The sequence below is a fragment of the Lutra lutra genome, chromosome 7 (genome assembly GCF_902655055.1).
Source record: "Lutra lutra chromosome 7, mLutLut1.2, whole genome shotgun sequence".
In the NCBI taxonomy this organism is placed as follows: domain Eukaryota; kingdom Metazoa; phylum Chordata; class Mammalia; order Carnivora; family Mustelidae; genus Lutra; species Lutra lutra.
The window spans coordinates 44,568,201-44,592,233 of record NC_062284.1 but is presented as its reverse complement, the minus strand read 5'-3'; the positions used below and the strand labels follow the sequence as shown (position 1 = coordinate 44,592,233).

The 24,033-nt window shown below is 36.7% G+C and overlaps 1 protein-coding gene across 7 annotated transcripts in view; it reads left to right on the top strand.

The window, feature by feature from the left end:
- Positions 1-24,033, top strand: part of HERC1 (HECT and RLD domain containing E3 ubiquitin protein ligase family member 1) — a 195,961-nt gene that overhangs the window by 65,361 nt on the left and 106,567 nt on the right. For all 7 annotated transcript variants that reach the window (XM_047736349.1, XM_047736348.1, XM_047736351.1 and 4 more), the window contains 12 exons: positions 316-412; positions 980-1,123; positions 2,192-2,319; positions 5,431-5,575; positions 5,668-5,839; positions 7,382-7,516; positions 7,837-8,002; positions 13,333-13,458; positions 14,362-14,583; positions 19,542-19,694; positions 19,819-19,951; positions 21,336-21,527. In XM_047736349.1, coding sequence (XP_047592305.1) covers positions 316-412; positions 980-1,123; positions 2,192-2,319; positions 5,431-5,575; positions 5,668-5,839; positions 7,382-7,516; positions 7,837-8,002; positions 13,333-13,458; positions 14,362-14,583; positions 19,542-19,694; positions 19,819-19,951; positions 21,336-21,527 — 1,813 coding nt within the window. The remainder of the gene's footprint in view (positions 1-315; positions 413-979; positions 1,124-2,191; positions 2,320-5,430; positions 5,576-5,667; positions 5,840-7,381; positions 7,517-7,836; positions 8,003-13,332; positions 13,459-14,361; positions 14,584-19,541; positions 19,695-19,818; positions 19,952-21,335; positions 21,528-24,033) is intronic.

Here is a 24,033-nt window from a genome sequence, read left to right as displayed (position 1 = left end):
GTATTCTTACAAGTGATTAGATTGATGCTTTTAGGGCTCCTGCTAACCTTTGGAGTGCCTTTGCGTGAACTAAGGAAAGTTATCTTCTCTGGGTGGAAGCTAGGTTTTGTGGCTTGGCAAACAGAGCAGAGGCTGTATTTCAGCATTTCATGACCCCAGGCACCTATCCTGGGCACACCCTCTACAACTGTATATGGTAACTTCTGGATAAGTTGCGAATATCAGTGTCTCTGCAGTCTGTGTAAGATCAAATGTGAACTACATGTTTTAGCATCTGCATGTTCTTCATCTTGGTGTGTTTTGTGTGCAATGCAGGTAGTTGTTTGTGTGTCTGCTGGGTACAGACATAGTGCTGCTGTCACAGAGGATGGTGAATTATACACATGGGGCGAAGGAGACTTTGGAAGATTAGGTAAGGTTTTTTAAAATTGAAGTTACTCTCAGAGAAAAATAGAAATGATGGTTACTGAGAAGCAGTGAGGCTAGATTTAATAGGCAAAAACCCCTGTTATTTATTTTGTTAGTTTTAGCCCAGAGGAACAGAGTTTTATACAGCGAATACCTGGATTCTAGTGCTGAAATTTAAGCTGTAATTAAATCCAGCAAGTATTTACTGAGTACCTATTATGAGCAGACACCTAAGGATTTCAGGGACAAGAAAGATACCATCATAATCCTAAAATATGTGTGAAAACAAGTTGACATATGCATGGTACTAGGTATCATTAGACAAGTGCTGGGAGAAGAGCATGTATAGAATATGCTAATGATTCACTGAAGGGACTGTGGGTCTCAGTTTGAGAGCAGCCTAGATGATTGGATGAGAAGATAGATACTGGAAATGATTCTGTCTTTCAAATTGCACTTTAAAAATACCTCATTTCTGTCATTAACTTAAAATGATTATTCTGCCTATGATGTAATGGCTAAAGAAAAAGCATTAACAACATTATTCTTTGTTGTGTGTGTTTTATCCAAGGTCATGGAGACAGTAACAGCCGTAACATTCCAACATTAGTAAAAGACATTAGCAATGTTGGAGAGGTTTCTTGTGGCAGTTCACATACTATTGCTTTGTCTAAAGATGGGAGAACTGTATGGTCTTTTGGAGGAGGAGACAATGGTATGTAAAAAATTATTTATTGATAGTGTTGGGCTTGTTTTCTTGAGATTTAAAAAGATGTACTTTTCTGCTCTATATGCTTATTATAGGAAAACTCTAACGATGAGTAGAAATTATAGAAATTTAAATGAACTGTTTCAACAAATGTTGCTATAGCCATTGTTAACTTACATAGATAGACCTCTAAATATATATGTATTTATATAAACATGTTTGTATATTTCCACAAAGATGCCTTTTTTGAAAACTAAAGCAGACATGTGTCTTAGATTTTTTATAATCTGCTGGTTTTTGTCTGACAGTTTAAAAAAAAAAAAATCTTCCTATGGCTCTAAATTTGTCAGGGTAGCTCAGTGTATCCCTTTATGTGATCGTAATACAACTTAAAAAAATCAGTTTACTGTTGAGTACCTACATGGTTTCCAAATATTTTTCTGTATCAAAAATTACACAATGAATGACTAAATCTTTGTCCACTTATTCACAACTTCCAGCAGTGTGAGATTGCTTATTTTTCCATGTCTTTCAATAACAAACACTTAGCATTAAATCTTAAAATTAAGAGTACTTAAAAATAATTTCAGTAGTGAAAATGGTATCATTTAATATTTCCTTGATTCTTAGTGAGGTTGAGTTTATATGTTGTTGGCCATTTGTTTTTCTTCTTTAGTGATTTGTTGAGTTTTCTATTTTAGTAACTATTGGCTCTGTTAAAAAATTAAAAATAAGTGGATACATATAAACTCCTTGTATTACAGCCTATTTATTAAACCAGCAAACTTGAAGTTGGAAATATGACCGTTAAAAGTAGAGAAAGAAAAACAGTTTTCCATATTTCCCTTAAAGTGGTTTTAATTGCTTGAAATTAAGATTGAGTAGCCTGTGGGTTGTTTCTGTTTCTTTCTTGTAAATTCATTTGTTCACCTCCTTGCTGTCAGAAACAGAGTTTTGCACATCAGTTTAGTGATGGAAAGATGAGTGATATTTATCATTATGTATACTTAGGTAAAGCATAGAGGTTCTTTAAAACAAGTAAACTGTTTAACTTGAATGTGCTTTTTTTGGTAGGCAAACTTGGCCATGGAGATACTAACAGAGTGTATAAACCTAAAGTTGTTGAAGCTTTACAAGGAATGTTCATTCGCAAAGTTTGTGCTGGGAGCCAGTCTTCGCTTGCTTTAACATCAACAGGGCAGGTAGGAATAAGGGATGAGCATAAAAGGATTAAATTATTTCAGAGGAGTAGGTGACTAAAAAGTAATAATCATAATTAAACTTTAACGTTAAAAAGTGCATTTTTCTTGTTAAGATTTATTTATTTGAGAGAGAGAGGTTGGGGGCGAAATACAGACAGACAGACAGTCTTAAGCAGACTCCATGCTGAATGTAGAGGCCCATGTGGTGCTCCATCTCAGGGTCCTGAGATGATGACCTGAGCTGAAACCAAGAGTCAGATGCTTAACCAACTTCACCGCCCAGGCTTCCCTTAAAAAAGGTAACGTTTTAAAGGCAATCTACTGAAATGAAATATTTTCTCCTGTTTGAAGAGGTAGAATATTTGCAAAGGAACCAGATTTTCTCACCTGGCCTGTGTGACCCAGATAAATCTGTCCTCAGCCCCATTCTTTGTATTAAGAGGTTTTTTAAAACCTTTTTAGCACTCAGCACCCCTTAAATTCTTTCCTAAAAATTATGGATAGTGGGAGAAAGTGTGAATAGATCTTGTTGAAACCAGTGATAGGAACTAAGAAGGCAAAAGGTGATCAAAAGAGAGGGTAAGGAGAAATTTCCATAAGGAAAAATGATGTGAGAGGGATAGGTGTTTCTAAGAAAGGGTTAGTCAGGCTTAGGATAGTCAGAACTCTAATCTCTTTATAAACTTCTGAACTTTCTTTGCATACTTTGATTTCTCTCTGTTTTTTTGTCGGTGATGCAGAGGGTCTAGGTATGGTGATAGACTAATAATAATTTTCTTCTTAAATCCATCAGCATCCACAGTGAAAAAATGAGCTGACCACTCATTTTCTTACATATAGGAAACCATTACGTGCCAGGTAGTGGTATAAAAATGTTTTCTGACTAACTCACAAGGCTGATGAACAGCAAAGCTGAAATTAGCATATAGTGTAATTATTTTGGAGATACTAGAATGCCTTGTGTCTTAAAAAATCAAACTCAAACTATTCGTTACCCTATATTTCATTACATTAGTCATTTGTTACAGTGCTGGATACTGCCTTAAGACCTGGAACTTCTCTTTTACATCTTTTTCACTATGGGTTTTGTGGTAAGAATCTATGAATTGAAGCCAGAAGATGCTCACTTGTTTAATGTATAGCCAATAGGCAAATCGCAGACCTCCCTTGATCATCGTATGGTTCTTTTGTATGAGAGGGGTAATGATTTATGCTTTGCTTACAAATGATCATGCAGGGTAATTACATGAATTGAAAGTTTCTATAAATTACCAAGTACTGTTGAACTGTTAGTTGCTAATGATGGTAATACATTTATTATATTGAATTTCAAAGGAAATTGTGAGTTAGTTGCTATATAGAATAGTTGTATCATGAGTATGCTAAGTTATATGAAATTAAATATACATACTTAGGAAAAAATTAAGTGAGGGAGAAATACGTTTAAATGACAAGGGTAGTTCTGTTTACCATTAAATTTGCTGAGCATGGGATGATCAACATCTGTTTTTCCCTCAGTCCTCTCAGGCCACTTCACTGCTGACTTCCCATCATATTAAGTGTAATTCTTATGTTGAAAAATACAGTATTTGTATTTTATACAACAAGGTCCCTAAATACAAGCCAAGTATTTCTTCATCTTGTGTTCAACCAGAGGAACACTGCAAGAGCAAACTCTAGCAATAGGGGTCTTATTGAGTGACAGTACTGTATTGTACTTGATGAGTGATTTAGGAGATTTTGAATTACTTTATGTATTTTTTCACCTTACTTGTCTTTAGTTGTTAATCCCTCCTTAAGTATACCTTTAGTGTACTGGAATTTTCTTTCTAAAGTAGTTCTCTAGCAACTGGTACAAGTATTTGCTGCTCGCTCTTTCTTTCTTTCTTCCTTCCTTTCTTTGTTTCTTTGTTTCTTTTTTGCTTAAGAGGCTTAATCTCTCAGTAGTCTTTAGTGAAAGAATTACAAGACAAAAAAATTCCTGAACCCAGTAGCATAAGGGTAAGAGTCTATATGATATTACCAGAACCCACCAACGGGGGGGAAAAAAAAAGTCATTCAGTTTGCTGATTGTTTTGATTTTGGGCTGCCCAACTGACAGTCATTCACCCTTTTATCTTCTTTTTCAACTCACCTTTCCCCTAAGCTTCTTAAATCAGTCGTTGGTTGTTGTAGTATTAATTAGACAAAAATGAAGATGTTCAGAGAGCTATGTTGACTACCGCTTCACAGGGCCCTCTTTGTAAGTGATCATTAAAATTATTATAACAATGAGGTGATGTGATTTTTAACTGAATCATAAACACCAGTTTTGTGACTTACATAATTCATTTTATATGTACACACCTTGGTCTAATAACCAAGAAATATTTGTTGAGACCCACAGAGTAGGAAACATATGAAGGAGAAGTTGTAAAATAGCAACAGTATTTCTAAGCTGCTAAAGTCCTTCTAAGATCCTTCTATTTTTTTCTGTGATTATTTTTCTTTGCAGCTCAGCTGCTTGTCTACCTGTGTAGTAAACATTTAAAAACAGCAAAATAAATAACTCTAAAATCTCTAACAATCAAAACAGTAAATATTAATTTTAGCAACAGAAAGTTATTATTTATTTTTTTCAAGATTTTATTTATTTGGGAGAAGCTGAGAGAGAGTACAAGCAGGGGGAGGGGAAGAGGGAGACGCAGATTACCTGCTGAGCAGGGAGCCCAGTGCAGGGTTTGATCCCAGGGCCCTGGGATCATGACCTGAGCTGAAGGTGGACGCTTAATTGATGGAGCCACACAGGCGCCCAGAACATTATTTGGTATCAAGCCACACTCTTACTTATTTGTTTAATTTTTTTAAAAAAGATTTTTTAAATTGATTGATTGATTGATTGGCACAGAGGGAGAGGGGGAAGAGAGAATCCCAAGCAGGCTCCAGTCTCAGTGCAGAGCCTGGTGCAGGGCTCCATCTCATGATCCTCAGATCACGACCTAAGTCAAAACCAAGAGTTGGACACTTAACTGGTTATGCTACCCAGGCACCCCTAGATGATGTTTATTTTTAAACAACATAAGTCTTCAACTTAGTACCTCAGGATATTTTATGCATTTCTGTTTGTTTCAGGTCTATGCTTGGGGCTGTGGAGCTTGTCTAGGTTGTGGTTCTTCAGAAGCTACTGCATTGAGACCCAAGCTTATTGAAGAACTGGCTGCCACAAGAATAGTTGATATTTCTATTGGAGACAGTCATTGTTTGGCTCTTTCTCATGGTAATGTCATTTGTTTTTAAAAGAAATAATATTAAGTTACCGTCTATAAATGTATTACATTTAAATTTGGCTTTTCTTTATTTTATTTTTAGATAATGAAGTTTATGCCTGGGGCAATAACTCAATGGGGCAGTGTGGCCAAGGAAATTCCACAGGTCCTATTACTAAACCAAAGAAAGTGAGTGGCTTAGATGGCATAGCTATTCAGCAGATCTCTGCTGGAACATCACATAGTCTAGCATGGACTGCTCTTCCTAGGGATAGGTAAGAATGCCACGTTTAAAAATTCTTACATTCTAATAACAGAAACACCAGTGAGAACAAAAGTAATAGTACCTTGTTTATAAAATGCCCTTCCGAACATTTATGCTGTTGATTTTTTTACTATCACAGGCATGACATCTAGAGTTCTTCTGACTTGAATGTTGAGGTTATATTATATAAGCAAGAAATTATACCCTTTATTTAAGAAATTTTCTTGATTTGTGTCCTTTAAATATTTTTAATTCCTTCTCTGTCTCTAGGATCTGATTTTAAAAATTAAATGTCTCCTTATTAAGAGGAAGTTACATTGAAATGAACTCAGAACTAGGTTTTATTTTTTTTTTTAATATTTTATTTATTTGAGAAAGTGAGAAAGAGAGCATGAGTGGGGAGGGAGGGGTGGGAGAAGTTGACTCCCTTGCTGAGCCCTGACTCTGGAATCATGACCTGAGCCAAAGGCTGATGCTTAACTGACTGAGCCACCTAGGCGCCCCAGAACTAAACAGTTGATTAGCCTCAGTGGCCTTTGTCTGGTTGGTTTTTTGAAAATAATTGGTGGCTATACGTTTTAAATAAAGGAAGTTACTTTTGCAGAAATTTAGCTTTTTCCTAAAGAGATAACCATATGTTTTTAGAAAATCAGGTAGATGATTTTTATTAGGAGTGTGAATTTTAAGGAATTTTAGGGGTGTTTCAGATATTTTCAGATGCATGGGGGCTAATTTAAACTTGACATGTATTATATTTGCCTTCCAGACCTTTGATTCAGGTGGATTTTTTATGACATTTTAACCAATAAACATTTATAATCACCCTCCAAAACAAAAGCTAAAAATATAATAAATTGATTATAAATAATTTGCTTTTCATATTAAATATGCAACTTCCCACTTCATATATAGAGAGTTGGTTCCCAAGATCTTGACAGTCTTCACAAGAGTCTTTAGGAGTTATTCTTTTTTTTTTTTTTTTTAAGATTTATTTATTTATTCGAGAGAGTGTGTGCACATGAGTGGCAGAGAAAGAGAATCCCAAGCAAACTTCCCACTGAGTGTGGAGCCTGATGTGGGGCTCGATCTCGTGGCCCGTGAGATCATGTCCTAGCCAACACTAAGAGTTATATGCTTAACTGACTGAGCCACCCAGGTGTCTCAGGAGTTTTTCTTTTAATAGCTTTCAGTTTTCTCTTCTACAGAGTCAGGCTGTTTTTCTTAATATGAAATATACATTTTACAGACCCTTAGAACCAGAAGACTGTAGTAGATCCTGTGGCTCAGATCTTTGCCTTTAAGTGAGTGAATATCCAACCTTCCAAAGCAGGTTGTGTCTATATGTTTTCTTTTTGAAGAACTCCAGGGATGACAAATTCTTGGTTTTCCTTGGTTGATAAAATGAAGGGTTTTAACTTTTATAATCAAGAAGGCTTTCTGTATATTTTGTTGAAATCTTTCATCTTTAGTAATGGTTTAAATTTTGTTTTTGATCATATGTGAAAATTCCTCTGTTAAGGCTATTACATGATTTTCTTATGTTTCCTTCTAGACAAGTTGTTGCATGGCACCGACCTTATTGTGTAGATCTTGAAGAGAGTACCTTCTCACACCTGCGTTCTTTTCTTGAGAGATACTGTGATAAAATAAACAGTGAGATTCCCCCACTCCCTTTCCCTTCATCAAGGTATGTTATATATATGTATATTGGTGTGTGTGTGTGTGTGTAATATCTATTAATTATTCATTTTGAGTTTGACTTACTTTTTTGTTCTGTTTTCCCCTCAATTATGTTAAACTTCTTTAGAATCTAAAAAAGAGCTAAACTTAGGTACTTATTGATAATGACCTTTAGGAAAAGTTACCCATGATTTCATTAAATTCATTTAAAAAATCACTATTGGTCATAATTTGACAAAATTTTTAAAGAGAAAAAAATGTTACCCAAACTGGATAGCACATGCTTTTTTATGTTCCAGAAGTTCACAGCACTTTGTTTGGTTTCAGGGAACACCACAATTTCCTCAAGCTGTGCCTGAAGCTGCTTTCAAATCACCTTGCTCTTGCACTTGCGGGAGGGGTCGCTACCAGCATTCTTGGGAGACAGGCAGGTCCACTTCGAAATTTGCTTTTCAGACTGATGGATTCAACTGTCCCAGATGAAATTCAAGAGGTAAGCATATAGGACTTGGAATCTGTATCTCAAGCCACATCTTTCCTTAAAGTTGTAGCTCATATATGCAACCATATATTGGAAGACTTCAATTGAATGTTTTTCCCTTATTCCTTTTCTTGGTGGGAGTAAATGTTTTTGGTTAACTCATCCTTTAAGACAAAGGTCATCTTTGGGAAGCCTTTCATTCCCTGTTCCCCTGCCAGGTTAGGTTTCTCCTGTATGTGTGCTCATTGCATCACATTGTATTGTAGTTGTCTGTTCACAAACGTGTCTGTCTTTTCCACCAGAGGATAAATTTCTGAGGACAGGGATCCAGTTTTATATTTTATTATGGTAAAACACATATAACATAAAATTTACTATCTTAACCTTTTCTTTTTTTGAGAGAGAGGGGGAGAGGGGATAGGAAGGGAAAGAGGGAGAGAGAAGGAATCTCAAACAGGCTCCATTCCCAGCTTGGAGCCTAATGCAGAGTTCAGTCTTACAACTCCAAGAGCATGACCTGAGCCAAAATTAAGAGCTGGATGCTTAAATGATTGAGCCATCCAGGCACCCCTACCTTAACCACTTTTAAATATAGTTTAGTGGTATTAAATACATTCATAATGTTCAACCACTACCCTTCTTCATAATTCTTTTCATCTTATAAAATTGAAATTCTGTACCCACCAAACAATAACTCCTCATTCTCCCCTTTCTTCAGCTTCTGGTAGCCACCATTCTACTTTCTGTCTCTTTGATTTTCACACTCTGAATATGTCATATAAGTGGAATCCTGAAACTGTTTGTCTTTTTGTGACTGGCTTATTTCACTTAGCATAATGTCCTCAAGGTTCATCCATATTGTACCACGTGTCAGAATTTCCTTCCTTTCTAAGCCTTAATAATCTTCTGTTGTACATATATATCACATTTTGCTTATCCACTCATCCATCATCTTTATGATCCTAGATTAGGCAATAGTTTCTTAGATATGACACGGACAGCACAGGAAACCAAAAAAGAGAGGAGATAAATTGGACTTCATCAAAATGGAAAACATTTATGCCTCAAGGGGCATTGTCAAGAAAATGAACATAAAACTCATACATAGAATGGGAGGAATATTTGTAAATCGTATGTCTGGTAATATTCTAGTTTCCGGGGACAGTGGGTGGCTCAGTTGGCATTAAGCATCTGTTTTCGGTTCAGTTCATGATTCCGGGGTCCTGGAATCTAGGTCCCGTGTCCTCCCCCACCCCAGAGGGGAGTCTACTTCTCCCTCTGCCTCTGCCCCTTCCCCTGCTCATGCTCTCTCTTTCTGGCTCAGTCTCTCTCAAATAAATAAATAAAATCTTAAAAAAAAATTCTAGTTTCCAGAATATATAAAGGATCTTTACAACTCAACAATAAAAAGCTAAATAACCCAACTTTATTTATTTATATTTAATAACTCACCTTCAAAAATGAGCAAAGAATTTTGAGTAGACATGTTTCCAGAGAAAATATGCATATAGCCAGTAAGCACATGAAAAAATTCTCAACAGTCTTAGTCATTAGGGAAATGCAAATCAAAGTCTTAGTGAAACACTCTTCACATCCACTTAGAGGCTAAATCAAAAAAACAGGGTTGTGTTAGTGAGGATGTGGAGAAATTGGAACTCTTGTATATTGCTGGTGTTAATGTAAAATGGTACAGCTGCTTTCGAAAGCAGGTAGTTCCTTAAATAGTTTAATGTTAAGTTATCATATAATGTAGCATTTCCACACCTAGGTCTGTACCTGAGAGTACAAAACTTGTACTCACTCAAAAACTTGTATAGGAATGTTCATAGCAATATTAATCATAATAACGAAAAGGTGGAATGAACAAATGTCTGTCAGGTGATGAATGAATGAACTAAATGTAGTATGTCTGTACCAGGATAATCTTATTCAGGAGTAAAAAGGAAGGAGATTCTGATAACATGCTATAGCATGACTGAACCTTGTAAGCATTGTGGTAAGTGAAAGAAGCCAGTCACAAAAGGCCATATATTATATGATTGTATGTATATGAAATGTATAGAGTAGGCAGACCCATCGAGAAAGTAAGTCAATTGGTTGTTAGGGGTTAGAGGAGGGTGAGAGGAGAGTGACTGCTCATAGACACAAAATTTCTTTTTGGGGTGATGAAAATGTCCTAAAATTAGAATGGGGTGATGGTTATACAACTCTTTGAATATACTAAACCAGTGAATTTTATACTTAGAAAAAAAAAGGTGAATTTTGTGACACGTGAATTACATATCAATAGAAGATGACTGATTTTTCAGCTGGACAGACATATCCCTGGCATGTGGGTAGAAGAGATATTAACCTGGTGGTGAATGAGAACTTTTTTGTTTTGGTATTTATCAGGAATGATAGTGTAGTATTTTTAAAAGGCCAAAAAGTACTGGAATAAAATAAGGAAAGTAAACTTTAAAAATTATCTTTAGAAATTGTTTATTTATTCCTTGACTGTCCTTGGTAGTTTCTCTATTAGGGGAGTCCTTCAGAAATGAATCCTCAGGATATGTACAAAGCTGTTTCTGTTCCTTATCTCTGAAACTTCTAGGAACTTAATCTATTTGTACACTCACTTTTGCTGCTTTTTTTGGTTTCTTTTTAAATGCTTTATTTTGAGTCATTTGTAGACTTAAGGAAAAGTTGCATAAAAAATAGTTTTCTCACTTAGCTTCCCCTAATGCTAATGTCGTATATAACTGCAATACAATTATCAAAACCAAGAAATTAACATTAGCTTAATACTATTCATTACACTAAACAGCTTATTAGAAATTTGATCAGTTTTCCAGTAATGTCTTTGTTCTTTTGAGGAATCCTATTCAGGATCCTGTATTACAGTTAATTGTTGTTTCTCCCCAGTCTCCTACACTGTGTCACAATTTCTCATTTTTTTCCTTGTCTTTGATGACCTAGACAATTTCTGAGTCATGGTCAGTTATTTTACTGAAGATCTCTGTTGTTTTCTTATGATTGGGTTGAGGTTATACATTTTTGGCAAGAGTGCCACAGAAATGATGATGTGTCGTCCGTACACTACATCATGGGGTTCATGGTATTGGCGTGTCTTGTAACTGGAGATTTTGACTGTGATCACTTGGTTAAGGTGGTGTCTGCTGGTTTTTTACCTCTGTTAGTAGCTTCTAAGAGAGGGTAGATAGGAAAAATATTCTTTGAAAATATACTCACAATGAAGTAGTTTGTGAATTGAATAGCTTCATGAATAGTTGAGGGGGTAAAATTCTAATCTAAATCCATTTTCCTGTTAAGAACTCATTTACCCATAGAAGTCATTGTCTTCTAATTTTCAGTTATTCTTACTCAGAAAAATCAGTGCTCTTCAAATTTTTATCCTTTGTATGGAAATCTGCTTTTCTCTCTGGGTTCTGTAGCAAGTTCTATTTGTCCTTTGTGTTCTCACATTTCAAAATAATAGGAACTGGTGTGGGTCTGTTGTTAACCATTGTGGCTTATGCTTGGGTGGACCCTTTTAATTTCCAAACTCATAGTCTTCAGTTTCAAGAAGTTGCTTGGAGTATACTGTATATTGATTTCCTCTTCATTGTTTTCTCTTTCTGGAACTGCTTATTATTGGGATACTAGACTTCCTGGATGAGTCCTCATAATTTTTCTTGTGTTTTTTTTTCCTGTTTTCCATTTTCCTCCAACTACTGTATGAGAGATTTAATTTTATATTCTAAACCTTCTGTTGAGGTTTTTAAAATTTCTTCATTCTAAATTTACAAGAGCTCTTAATCATCAAGTGCTTCTTTTTTCTAGTCCAGCACCCTCATTTTACTGATAAGGAAGCTATGACCCTGAGAAATTATGAGGCCTAAGACAATGTAGCTGTTTTTTTTTTTTTTTTAAGATTTTTATTTATTTGACAGAGAGAGAGATCACAAGTAGGCAGAGAGACAGGCAGAGAGAGAGGGGAAGCAGGCTCCCCGCCAAGTAGACAGCCTGATGTGGGATTCGATCCCAGGATCCTGAGATCATGACCTGAGCCGAAGGCAGAGGCTCAACCCACTGAGCCACTCAGGTGCCCCGACAATGTAGCTGTTCTTAATAGCTACCTGGATGTTTGTTGGTCTAAGTCCTTCTTGTTTTAAAAATCTTAACCTTGGGGCACATGTGTGTCTCAGTCGATTAAGCATCTGCCTATAGCTCGGGTCATGATCGTAGGGTCCTGGGATTGAACCCCACTTTGGGCTCCCTGCTTGTTGGGAAGCTTGCTTCTCCCTCTCCCCCAACTCATGCTCACTCTCTGTGATGCCCTCTGTCTTTCTTTCTCTCAAATAAATAAATAAAATTTTTTTTTTTAAGATTTTATTTATTTGAGAGAGAGAGACAGAGATAGCAACAGAGAGCATGAGTGAGCATGAGCTGGGAGATGAGGAAGAAGCAGACTCCCTACTGAGCAGGGAGCCCGATGCGGGTCTCCATCCCGGGACCCTGAGATCGTGACCTGAGCTGAAGGCAGGCGGCCAACTGACTGAGCCACCCAGGTGCCCTAATAGATAAAATCTTTAAATAAAATAAAATAAAATAAAATTCTTAACCTAAATGCCCAATTCTCAGGAAGACCTTCTGTGAGCCCATAGGCCATGTTAGTGATCTTTGTGTATGTTGATCAAGTTTGTACATCCTTTTACTTTCCCTATCTGTGACTCCTTTCACACTTAAAATTACTTGCCTCAGGGTCTCTTTCCCATTAGACTATAGGCTTATAGAAGCAGGACTTCTCTCTGGCTTGTTCATTTCTGCATCTGTAGCACATTGCGAAGAGTCTTACCAGGCCCAATGTTAATAGAGTCAACACTAAATATTTGTTGGATGATGATTAGCTATTAGTGGCAAATTCAAAATATTTATTCTATTCTACTTAAAGACATCTAAAGGATTGCATGCTTTCTTTTTTCATGTCACGTTCTTCAGACTTCTGTGATCTACCTTCTTCAGACTTCCATGATCCTAATGGGTGCATTTATTTTTCTTTCCTTTTTTTTTTTTTTTAAATATTTTATTTATTTATTTGACAGACAGAGATCACAAGTAGGAATAGAGGCAGGCAGGGGTGGTGGGGGGGTTGGGGGTGTGTGGAAGCAGGCTCATCGCTGAGCAGAGAACCTGGTGCAGGGCTTGATCCCAGGACCCCGAGATCATGACCTGAGCTGAAGACAGAGGCCCAACCCACTGAGCCAGCCACCCAGGCACCCCAGTGCATTTATTTTTCATGTGTTTCTGTTAAAAAGGTAAAGAGTAGGCCAATAAATACACTTTTCTTTTTTTGATACTAGGTGGTAATTGAAACTTTGTCAGTAGGAGCAACCATGCTATTACCTCCATTACGAGAACGTATGGAATTGCTTCATTCTCTTTTACCCCAAGGACCTGATAGATGGGAGAGCTTATCTAAAGGACAGGTGAGCCTTTGCATGGTATCTAAGTAAACCAGTAATATCACAGACACTGCAGTAGACTGAGGGGGAAATAAAGCTATTGATTACCATGTGTTCTTGGAATAATACTTTATGGGTTTAGTAAATCCTAATTTAATATTTTCTGCTGGAAGAGTTCCCATTATTCTAATGAATGTGAAGCAAATGATAACCTATTAAATAATTTGGGGTTAATTATTAAAATTTAATAATTTGTTGCTTATACTATCAAACCAGAGACATTTTAGTTTATAGTGTGCTAAGTTAAAATCAAGGTCCTGTGCTACTGTTGGTTCCATACCCAGAACGTTGTTTGAAATTGCTTCTATAAAAAAAGTAAAAGAAGATGACTGTTATGAAAATGTAGTTGAGGACATGAATGTGCTTATTCTTTCCATTTTTAAGATCTTATGTACATTAAAATAAATACATTTTGTTCGACCAAGTAGAACTATCAATTGTAGAGTTACAGGTTTCAGGGGAAAAGTGGTCCTCATTGGCAAAGTAATATCTACAGTAGCCTCCAATGAGTAGTTTTCAGTAGTTTAGATTTCAGGTGATTTATTTTAAATAGTAGAATGAATAGTTACATTGATGATTGGATAGAAGAATATAGTATAATTTATCTGTTGACATTTCCTACTCTTGCAAGTCCTAAAATCATTATGCAGAGAGTACCATTTTGTTGAGAGTTTTGGGTATTATAGTAAAAGAAGGAATAAAATGCTGTAAGTTACATTTTTCCAAATGGTATCAGTGGAATAGCTTTTCTTTTAATTATATACTTCCTAAAATATCAGGATGTTAAGTGGGATCATTTTTTCTTTCTAAGTGCATTTTAAATTAATCATTTGTACCTATTTCATTGATGAAAATATTTTTCTTCAGCGAATGCAACTGGATATCATTCTGACAAGTTTGCAAGATCATACCCATGTAGCTTCCTTACTTGGCTATAGCTCACCCTCCGATGCTGCTGACCTCTCTTCTGTGTGTACTGGCTATGGAAACCTGTCAGATCAACCTTATGGCACTCCGAGCTGCCATCCAGACACCCATCTGGCTGAAATTTTGATGAAGACTCTCTTAAGAAATTTAGGATTTTATACAGTAAGTTGCTCTTTTTCTTTGTAGTTAAAAAAAGAATAAAGCTTGGATTTTTTTGTTTTTTGTGTTTCTTTTTTGGAGAGGATAGGGATGGCTTCAGGTTAAGGTATTTTGACATTTAAATACATATAAAATAAATAAAACTACAGACTCCACTCCCCCAGAGGCAGAACACATGTGTCAGATCTTCTGAAATATTGTGGGAGCTAAATGACTTGTAATTGAGAATTCCAAAAAGATTTTTTTTTTAAGAATTTTACTAAGTGTTTCTTATGTTAATGTTCAAGAATAAACAAATAAACATAGTCATCAACATTTTGCAAAAGAAGAATAAGAAAGGGAATAACCTTACCAGATATAATCCTATAATTATAGTATGGTTGGTACTTACTAGGAATAGGCTGGTCAGTAAGAGAGAAGACAGTGGACACTACAGCTTTCCCTGTGTTAAGATGCTTTTAATTCCTAAGTGTTTCTTAGATTCCCCCCCCCCCAAACATTTCTGTGGGTTCTAACCCACAACATCATGACCTAATGCTAATATCAGTATTGTAGTTATTGTCACTTTTTGCTGGTCTCTTCTCTGCATCTTACTGCTGGACTAACCTCATTGTAGTAAATTAAAACCTCTTCAGATCCTTCACCATTTGGCTTACACACCACTCATCTGAGCTCATGGGCATGGCATTATCTGTTTCCAGCTTGCTCTACTGATCTATGACTTCTTCAGGGAAGCCTTACCCAAATAGCCCTATTTAACCATGTAATTTTAACTTAGTAAACTTGAGCAGTTTTTAGAGACAAGGTATACTGTGTGACTTAACTTTGAATGGTGTGTGTATCCTTTCATATTGTCTCCTAGGCCTCGTCAGGGTCAGATCTGTATCTTCTTCCGTGCAAGTCTTAGTGTTCTATTCTGTCCACATTAAAAGGTGGCTAAATCTGAATAACAGTTGGACCTATATAGTTACTTTCTTTCAGATTTAAGAATATAAATTTGATCTGATGTTTGGCTGCACATGGAATGGGAACAATGTCATAATGTCCTTTGTTATTGACAGAACATTTTTTTCCAAAGTTGTAAGGAGTATTGGTGCGGCATGAAGTGCCTTTCTCTTAAAGTAGACTGACTGTCACTATCAAGTGTGAAACCCATGGATGGGATTCTTAACTCCACAAATACAGTTTGATGCACTTGTCCTTTGAAAGCAAATATCCTCCAGTTACTGTGATTTGATAGTTTTGCCTTCAGCTCTAGAAGCTGCTGCCAGGTAATTGTGGTACATCTTTAGGGCACCTCCTTGTGTAGCTGCTACGTGTACTTTCGGCAAGAATCTAGCCTCCTTGAGTCAGAGCTTTCTTAATGCTTTTATTTGTCCTTCTTACAAAGGAAGATGAAATCTTGCATTTATATAATTAAAAGCACCATGTGCACAACGATGTGAACACATGAGATACTATTGAGCTGAATATTCAAAAACGGTGATAAATTTGATATTGTATTTATTTTACTACAATTAAAGATAAAATTAACTAGTGAAAAATAAAGTAGTGCCTTCCTAATATCATTAGGGCTGGGATAGATGTCTATGTTATATGGAAATGGAAATAAAATATCAATTGCTTTTGGGTGAAAACCATAAATTATTGTTTCTTTCTAAAGTGATTTAAACCAAATCTGTCATGCTTTTTTACTTTTTTTTTTTAAATGAGACAGATAGTGTGTGTGTGATGGGAGGGTGGGGGGGGAGGCGGGGAAGAGTGAGGTGCAAGGGTGAGAATCTCAAGCAGGCTCCATGCCCAGTGTGGAAGCTGACATGGGGCTCTATCTCATGACCCTGAAATCATGACCTGAGCCGAAATCAAGAGTAAGACACTTAACTGTGACTGAGCCACCCAGGTGCCCCTGTCATATTCTAAGATTTTGAAATGATGGTGTTTGTCTTAGTCTCTCTGGGCTGCTATAAACAGAATACCATAGACTGGGTGGCTTTTAGACAATACAGACTTATATCTCACTATTAAAGAGGTGGGAAATCCAAGATCAAAATGTTGGCAGATTTATTAGTGCCAACTTCTTGGTTCATAGATAGCTGTCTTCTTGCTGTGTGTCCTCACACAGGGGGTCTCTCTCATAAGGGCACTAATCCCTTCCCAAAGGCCCCATCTCCAAATGCCATCACATTGGGGATTAGGTTTCGAAATACAGATTTTGAGGTGACACAAACATTCAGTCTGTAGCAGTGCTTATTTGGCAGCTTACATCAGCAAGGGCCTTAAAATGTGCTGAGACTCTGTCTTACATGTTGTAAACATAGACCATTACTTTATGCATAAAGATGTTCATCACATCTTTATAAGATACAAAATTTTATTTTATTTTAAAGATTTTATTTATTTATTTATTTGACAGACAGAGATCACAGGTAGGCAGAGAGGCAGGCAGAGAGAGAGGAGGAAGCAAGCTCCCTGCTGAGCAGAGAGCCCCATGTGGGGCTCTATCCCAGGACCCTGGGATCATGACCTGAGCCGAAGGCAGAGTCTTTAACCCACTGAGCCACCCAGGCACCCCAAGATACAAAATTTTAAACAACTTAAATATCTAAAATGGCTAGGTAAATTATGGTACATATGCTCAAGGCAATATTATGACTCTTAAAATTTATATACCCATGGTTCATGGAGACATAATGCTTACAAATCTGTTGGAAAAGAGAAGATTAAAAACAATATGCAGGGGCGCCTGGGTGGCTCGGTGGGTTGGGCCACTGCCTTCGGCTCGGGTCATGATCTCGGGGTCCTGGGATCGAGTCCCGCGTCAGGCTCTCTGCTCAGCGGGGAGCCTGCTTCCCTCTCCCTCTCTCTCTGCCTGCCTCTCTAACTACTTGTGATCTCTGTCAAGTGGATAAATAAAACCTTTAAAAAAAAATATGCAGGGGCGCCGGGGTGGCTCAGTGGGTTAAGCCGCTGCCTTCGGCTCAGGTCATGATCTCAGGGTCCTGGGATCGAGTCCCACGTCGGGCTCTCTGCTCAGCGAGAAGCCTGCTTCCCTCTCTCTCTCTCTCTGCCTGCCTTTCCGTCTACTTGTGATCTCTCTCTGTCAAATAAATAAATAAAATCTTTAAAAAAAATATGCAGTATTATGAAAAATGCAAAAGTCACAAAAATAAGTAAAGAAGTACACTAAAAAATATTAATAGTGATTTTATTTGGGTGTTGGCTAAATGGTGATTTTAACTTGTTTTTTTTTTTTTTTTTTTTTTAAATTTTTTATTTTTTCAGCATAACAGTATTCATTATTTTTGCACCACACCCAGTGCTCCATGCAATCCGTGCCCTCTACAATACCCACCACCTGGTGCCCCCAACCTCCCACCCCCCACCCCTTAACAAAATTCTCAGATCGTTTTTCAGAGTCCATAGTCTCTCATGGTTCACCTCCCCTTCCAATTTCCCTCAAATAAGTGAAACCATATGATAATTGACTCTTTCTGCTTGACTTATTTCACTCAGCATAATCTCTTCCATTAACTTGTTTTTAAATAAGGTTTTGTTATTTTCTAAATTTTTTACAAGAACAGTTTTCTTTTTTTTTTTTTAAAGATTTTATTTATTTATTTGACAGAAATCACAAGTAGGCAGAGAGGCAGGCAGAGAGAGAGGAGGAACAGGCTCCCCGCGGAGCAGAGAGCCCCATATGGGGCTCGATCCCAGAACCCTGGGACCATGACCTGAGCTGAAGGCAGAGGCTTTAACCCACTGAGCCACCCAGGCGCCCCAAGAACAGTTTTCTTAAAAAATATTTTTAACTTGAAATAATTTAAAACTTACACAAGAGTTTCAAGAATTAGAGAATTCCCTCTACTCTTCAGCCAAATTAGCTTTACCATCTCTGTCTGTTTCTTATTCTAAATCATTTGAGAGTATAGATGCCATGCTGACTATTCCTAAATACTTAAGCATGTATTTCTTTTAAATATTTTATTTATTTGACAGAGATCACAAGTAGGCAGAGAGGCAGGCAGAGAGAGAGGAAGGGAAGCAGGCTCCCTGTCGAGCAGAGAGCCCGATGTGGGGCTCGATCCCAGGACCCTGGGACCAGGACCCTGGGACCATGACCCGAGCTGAAGGCAGAGGCTTTAACCCACTGAGCCACCCAGCCGCCCCAAGCATGTATTTCTTAAGAAGGGCATTCTCTTATATAATAATAGGACAATTATTCAGAAAATTTAACATTGATACAATTTAATATACAATCCATATTCACATTTTTATGACTGTCTTAATGATATACTTTATAGCGGTGCCTGGTTATAGTCGGTTAAGCTCAGTCGGTTAAGTGTCTGCCTTTGGCTCAGGTCATGGTCCCAGGGCCCTAGGATTGAGCTCTGCAGGGAGGCTCCTTCTCCCTCTCTCTCTGTCAAATAAAGAAATAAAATCTTTAAAAAAAAGTGCTTTATAGCAACCCCTCCCTCAAATGCAGGATCACACACTGTATTTAGTTGTCATGTCTCTTTAGTCCATTTCTTTTTTTCTATGTATTTTTAAATTTAAATATAGTTGATACCACTTCTTTTATAATCAGAAACTAATTTCTGAGAATTGGGTTCAAATGTTCAGTTGTGTCCTTTCACAACCATGTGAAAACAAAACCTTTACACAAGAGCTGTGGAAAGCAATTTTATTAAAATATGGCGTATGTCGTCTGTGGGTATTGTACTGTTTTCTCTATATTCAAAGTTTCTGTAATGAAACATGTATTACTTTTTTTTGAGTGGTAAAACATATTGAAATTAACTTAACGAGTTTTGCTAATAGCTAGTAACAACAGCACAAAGATTTAAATATTAATAAGGGGAAAAAGGAGACAATGGCTTCTTAAATCAGAATCATTTATGGTAGGCCTTGACTTTTCATTTTCAAGCGCTTCAAATATAATCTTCATTTATATATCATCTTAGGATCAAGCCTTTGGAGAACTAGAAAAGAATAGTGATAAATTTCTACTTGGAACATCATCTTCAGAAAACAGCCAGCCTGCTCATCTTCATGAACTCCTGTGTTCACTGCAGAAACAGCTGCTGGCATTTTGCCATATCAATAGCATTAGTGAGGTATGTGATTCTTTGCCTTTTATGATGATCTCTCAGGGATCTTGAAACTCAGATATATGGGCAAGCATGATATTTCTGGACCTTGACTCTTTCACAGTAGTAATTTAAGAACTTTTCCCCCCAGAACTCAAGCAGCGTGGCGCTGCTTCATAAACATCTTCAGCTCTTGTTGCCTCATGCCACAGATATTTATTCACGTTCTGCAAATTTGCTCAAAGAAAGTCCTTGGAATGGCAGCGTTGGAGAAAAATTAAGAGGTGTGTTTGGTACTGGATTTGACATTTAATCAGTGGTTATAAAGGAGAAATTCTTAGCCTTCCCAAAGCCTTAAGAGACCTGAAACTTCTGAGTGGAATAGGAATGGTCTTTAATCTCCTTCCTATTAAAGATCCCTTGGATTTGGGTTTGGGGTGATGGTAACAGTGATGGATAATGACAGATCTTGAAAGATGATAATTGACACGAAGGAGCCCTAATTTAAAGGCGTTTCAATGATACTCAAAAAGATTAATTTGCTGGCTAACTGAACATAATAAAAAAAATAAAGATTAATTTTAAATGGCATAAAGTGAATTTTTATCTGCTATTTCTCTACCTTTCTTCAGCATTTTCCAGTGTCCCATTTTCCTTTTTGAAATGTTTTCTTCTCTTGGGTTTCTCTATAGTCACAATCCTGTTTTGCCTCATATCTCTCTGATCACTTTTTTTCAGTTGTTTCCTATAAGCTCTTTTTCCTTGGACATACCGTTCAATGTTTAAGATCCTCTTAATTTTGCCTTCAACCCTTTTTTTTTCTGTGAATGATCTGATCTGGTCCATTTCCTTTGACCACCCCGAGTGTGTTGATTTCCATATCTGCATCTGGCTGAGAACTCCTTTTTCACACCAAAGCCTTTTCTAGTTACTGTTGGGTGTATTTTCTTGGTTGTCTCAAAGGCAACTAAAATTCATTATGTTTCTCCGAAACCTCCTTATCTCTGAAGTTCCCCAACTCAATAAAGAAAGAAACTGAGAAACTAAAACGGTTGCTTACTAGACACCTTCATTTTGTCATTCTACAGGTATTTAAAATTTAATCTCTTCAAATGGAACTCATCTCTGATGGTCCTCCCTGCCCCAAATACAATGAAATACAGAAATAAAGTTAATTTAAAATGAATATAGATAGAAAGACAGGTGCTTTGAAGTGATCTTAATTTTTTTTTAAAGTAAATTTGGTTTAAAAATCATAATATGTAAAGATCATGAGGGTAGGAATTTTTAAAAGCTCTTTGTTCATGGCTGTCTGCCTTTCATCTAGGACAGTGCCCGGTATTTTGTACTCAATAAATATTTCTTGAGTAAATCTAAAAATGAAGGTAAATTTGTGAATGAGACATTCATAATGCATTTTAAGGGAAGCAGCTATAATCCTTTGAATTTGTTGGCACAGGCAGCTATATGCTTTCCCACAAAGTGTCTGTTGGTGGTACTTTCTGAAAGTGAGTAAATACCAGTGCAGCATCACCTACCAGGTACATGTTCAACAAGGAGTTATCTAATTAGTATACTCTAGTTCTACACTAAAATAGTATTTTTTAGGTTTTTTCTTTTTTTAAGTTTGAAACAATTGATCCATGTTGAATTTCTTACCCTTCATAGATGTGATATACGTCTCAGCTGCAGGCAGTATGCTTTGCCAGATTGTTAACTCTCTACTGTTACTCCCCGTGTCAGTGGCACGGCCTCTGTTGAGTTACCTCCTCGACTTGTTGCCACCTCTTGATTGCCTTAATAGACTCCTGCCAGCTGCTGCTCTTTTAGAAGACCAAGAGTTACAGTGGCCTCTTCATGGTAAGTAAACATAGTAAAACGAGTAAGGCTTTTGGGAAAAATCGTTCCTCTTGCATGCATTAGGTAGGTCATATCTGATACTTGGGTGTTTTACATAATCAAAAGATAGGGTTATTATGGTCTAAGAATTTGCAGCCCTAAGGGCGACTGAGATGAGAAAACTTAGAAAGTTGCTCATATGTAACAGTGTCATAAGTAGGGTCTTTATATGGTCATTAGGTTTGAGTAGTATATTTCATTGATTCTGAGACATGTTTTATTTCAAATTTTCACATCATTGAAATTAGGATACATCTTACATTGGATAATAGGAAAGCATTCTTTCACAGTTCGGTCAGCAGCATAGTGACACGTTTTACAATCAGTGGATTGATTTAATTAAAAAGTTCTATTTCTTAAATGAAAAGATCTTTAGTTTTAAATCTCTGACAATAAAATATTTAGTATTTTGATTGGATTTATAGATGACTGAATGTAGAAGATGGAAATTGGGAATCTGTATGTGGATGGATTTTTTTTTTTAACTTCATAGGAAATAGCATTCTTATTTTAGGTATGACACTTAAATTCAGTCTTAATTTATAAAATGATTTTGATACTTATTTGGATATAGCTTAAAGTACTATGTCTAGAAAACATTAATGTATTTTTCCATTAAAATCTATCATAAGGCTATCAAAGGAGTTTAATTACTAAGTCTTAAAAACCTTTCAAGTCAGCCCACCACATGTTTCGTTAGAAAGAATCCTGGAGGGCGCCTGGGTGGCTCAATAAAGCCCCTGCCTTTAGCTTAGATCATGATCTCAGGGTCCTGGGATCGAGTCCCACATTGGGCTCTCTGCTAGGCAGGGAGCCTGCTTCCTCCTCCTCTCTCTCTCTGCCTGCCTCTCTGCCTACTTGTGATCTCTCTGTCAAACAAATAAATAAAATCTTAAAATCTTAAAAAAAGAAAGAAAGAAAGAAAGAAAATCCTGGACTAAAGCTTAAAGCTAGTGACTTGGCTGTATTATCTATGGCAGGTTGCTTATAATTTCTTAAGCCTTCATTTCTTCTGGAAGTATTGGAATTGGACAAGATGACAATGAGGACCTATCTTACTTAACATATATATGTGGTTCTATGACACTGAGTTTAGATAAGTCAAGTGTCAAGGTTATAACTGTAGGAGGTTGTTAATCAGGTTTTATATGGAGCCTCTCCAGGTTTACTCTTGTTTTTCTAAAGTATCTCAGAACTTTTTAAGATTCACTCTTTTTGTGTTAGATAGGTTAGGTATCATCTTATTTTGGATTTTTGCTTCTGTGTTCTCATAACTGATATTTTTCTATAATTTCTCATTTTTGTATTATTTTTATGTCATTTTTACTACCACAGTTATACTAACCTCATAGCATCATTTTGGAGTCTACCCTTCTTTTCCTTTGCTTATCTGAAATTATTTATGTAAGATAGAGGTTATCTTTTTTGAAGGTTTAGGAGAGTTTATCTATAAAACCACCTGGCCCTGGCATTTAGATAGACTTTATATTAGTTTTCTTTCCTTAGTTGTTACTGTTCTAGTTTTTTTGTTTCTTCTCAAATCCATTTTGGAAGTTGATATCTTTCCAGAAAATGTTATTTTGTTATTTTCAATTTTTTTTGTTTATTTTTTAAAGATTTTATTATTTATTTGAGGGAGAGAATGTGAGAGAGAACATGAGCTGGGGGAAAGGCCGGTGGAGAGGGAGAAGCAGAGTTCCCGCTAAGCGGGAAGTCTGGTGGGCTCAATTCCAGGACCCTGGGATCATGACTTGAGCTGAAGGCGATGGTTAACCGACTGAGCCACCCAAGTGCCCCTCAAATTTATTGGTATAAAATTGTTCATAGTACTCATTAACGGTTTTTTAAAAATCCCTAGTGTAACTGTGGTTACATCTTCTTTTTTAGTCCTAATTTTTGAATTTATGCCATCTTTTATTAGAGGTTTGTCTGTTTTATCAGTCTTTTTAAATAACCAGTTTTTGGACATGTTAATCTTCTTTGTTTTTCTTTAGTGATTTGATTGACATCTGTACCTATCTTTATGGCTAAGTATAGTTTTTCTTTTTTAAGTGAAGAACTTTTAAAAATGGGTGTATAATAAATCGTGGGTCTTGATTTCAGTACAAGGCAGTTCTGATTTGGGCCTTAAAAACATTAAACAATAATAAGTGTCATTTTACTAGATCAGTTCTTATATTGATTTTGGAGGGATGAGCTGCCTCAAGTACTCACTGTTACGGTGAAATTTGATCTAGATAATGAAAAGTAGGAATAGAATCCCTTGGGATGTCTCTGTTGTATACTCTTTTAATGCTTATCTTAAAATTAGTAACTCCAGGGGGGCCTGGGTGGCTCAGTGGGTTAAAGCCTCTGCCTTCAGCTCAGGTCATGATTCCAGGGTCCTGGGATCGAGCCCCACATGGGGCTCTCTGCTCAGCAGGCAACCTGTTTCCCTGGCTCTCTCTCTCTGCCTGCCTCGCTGCCT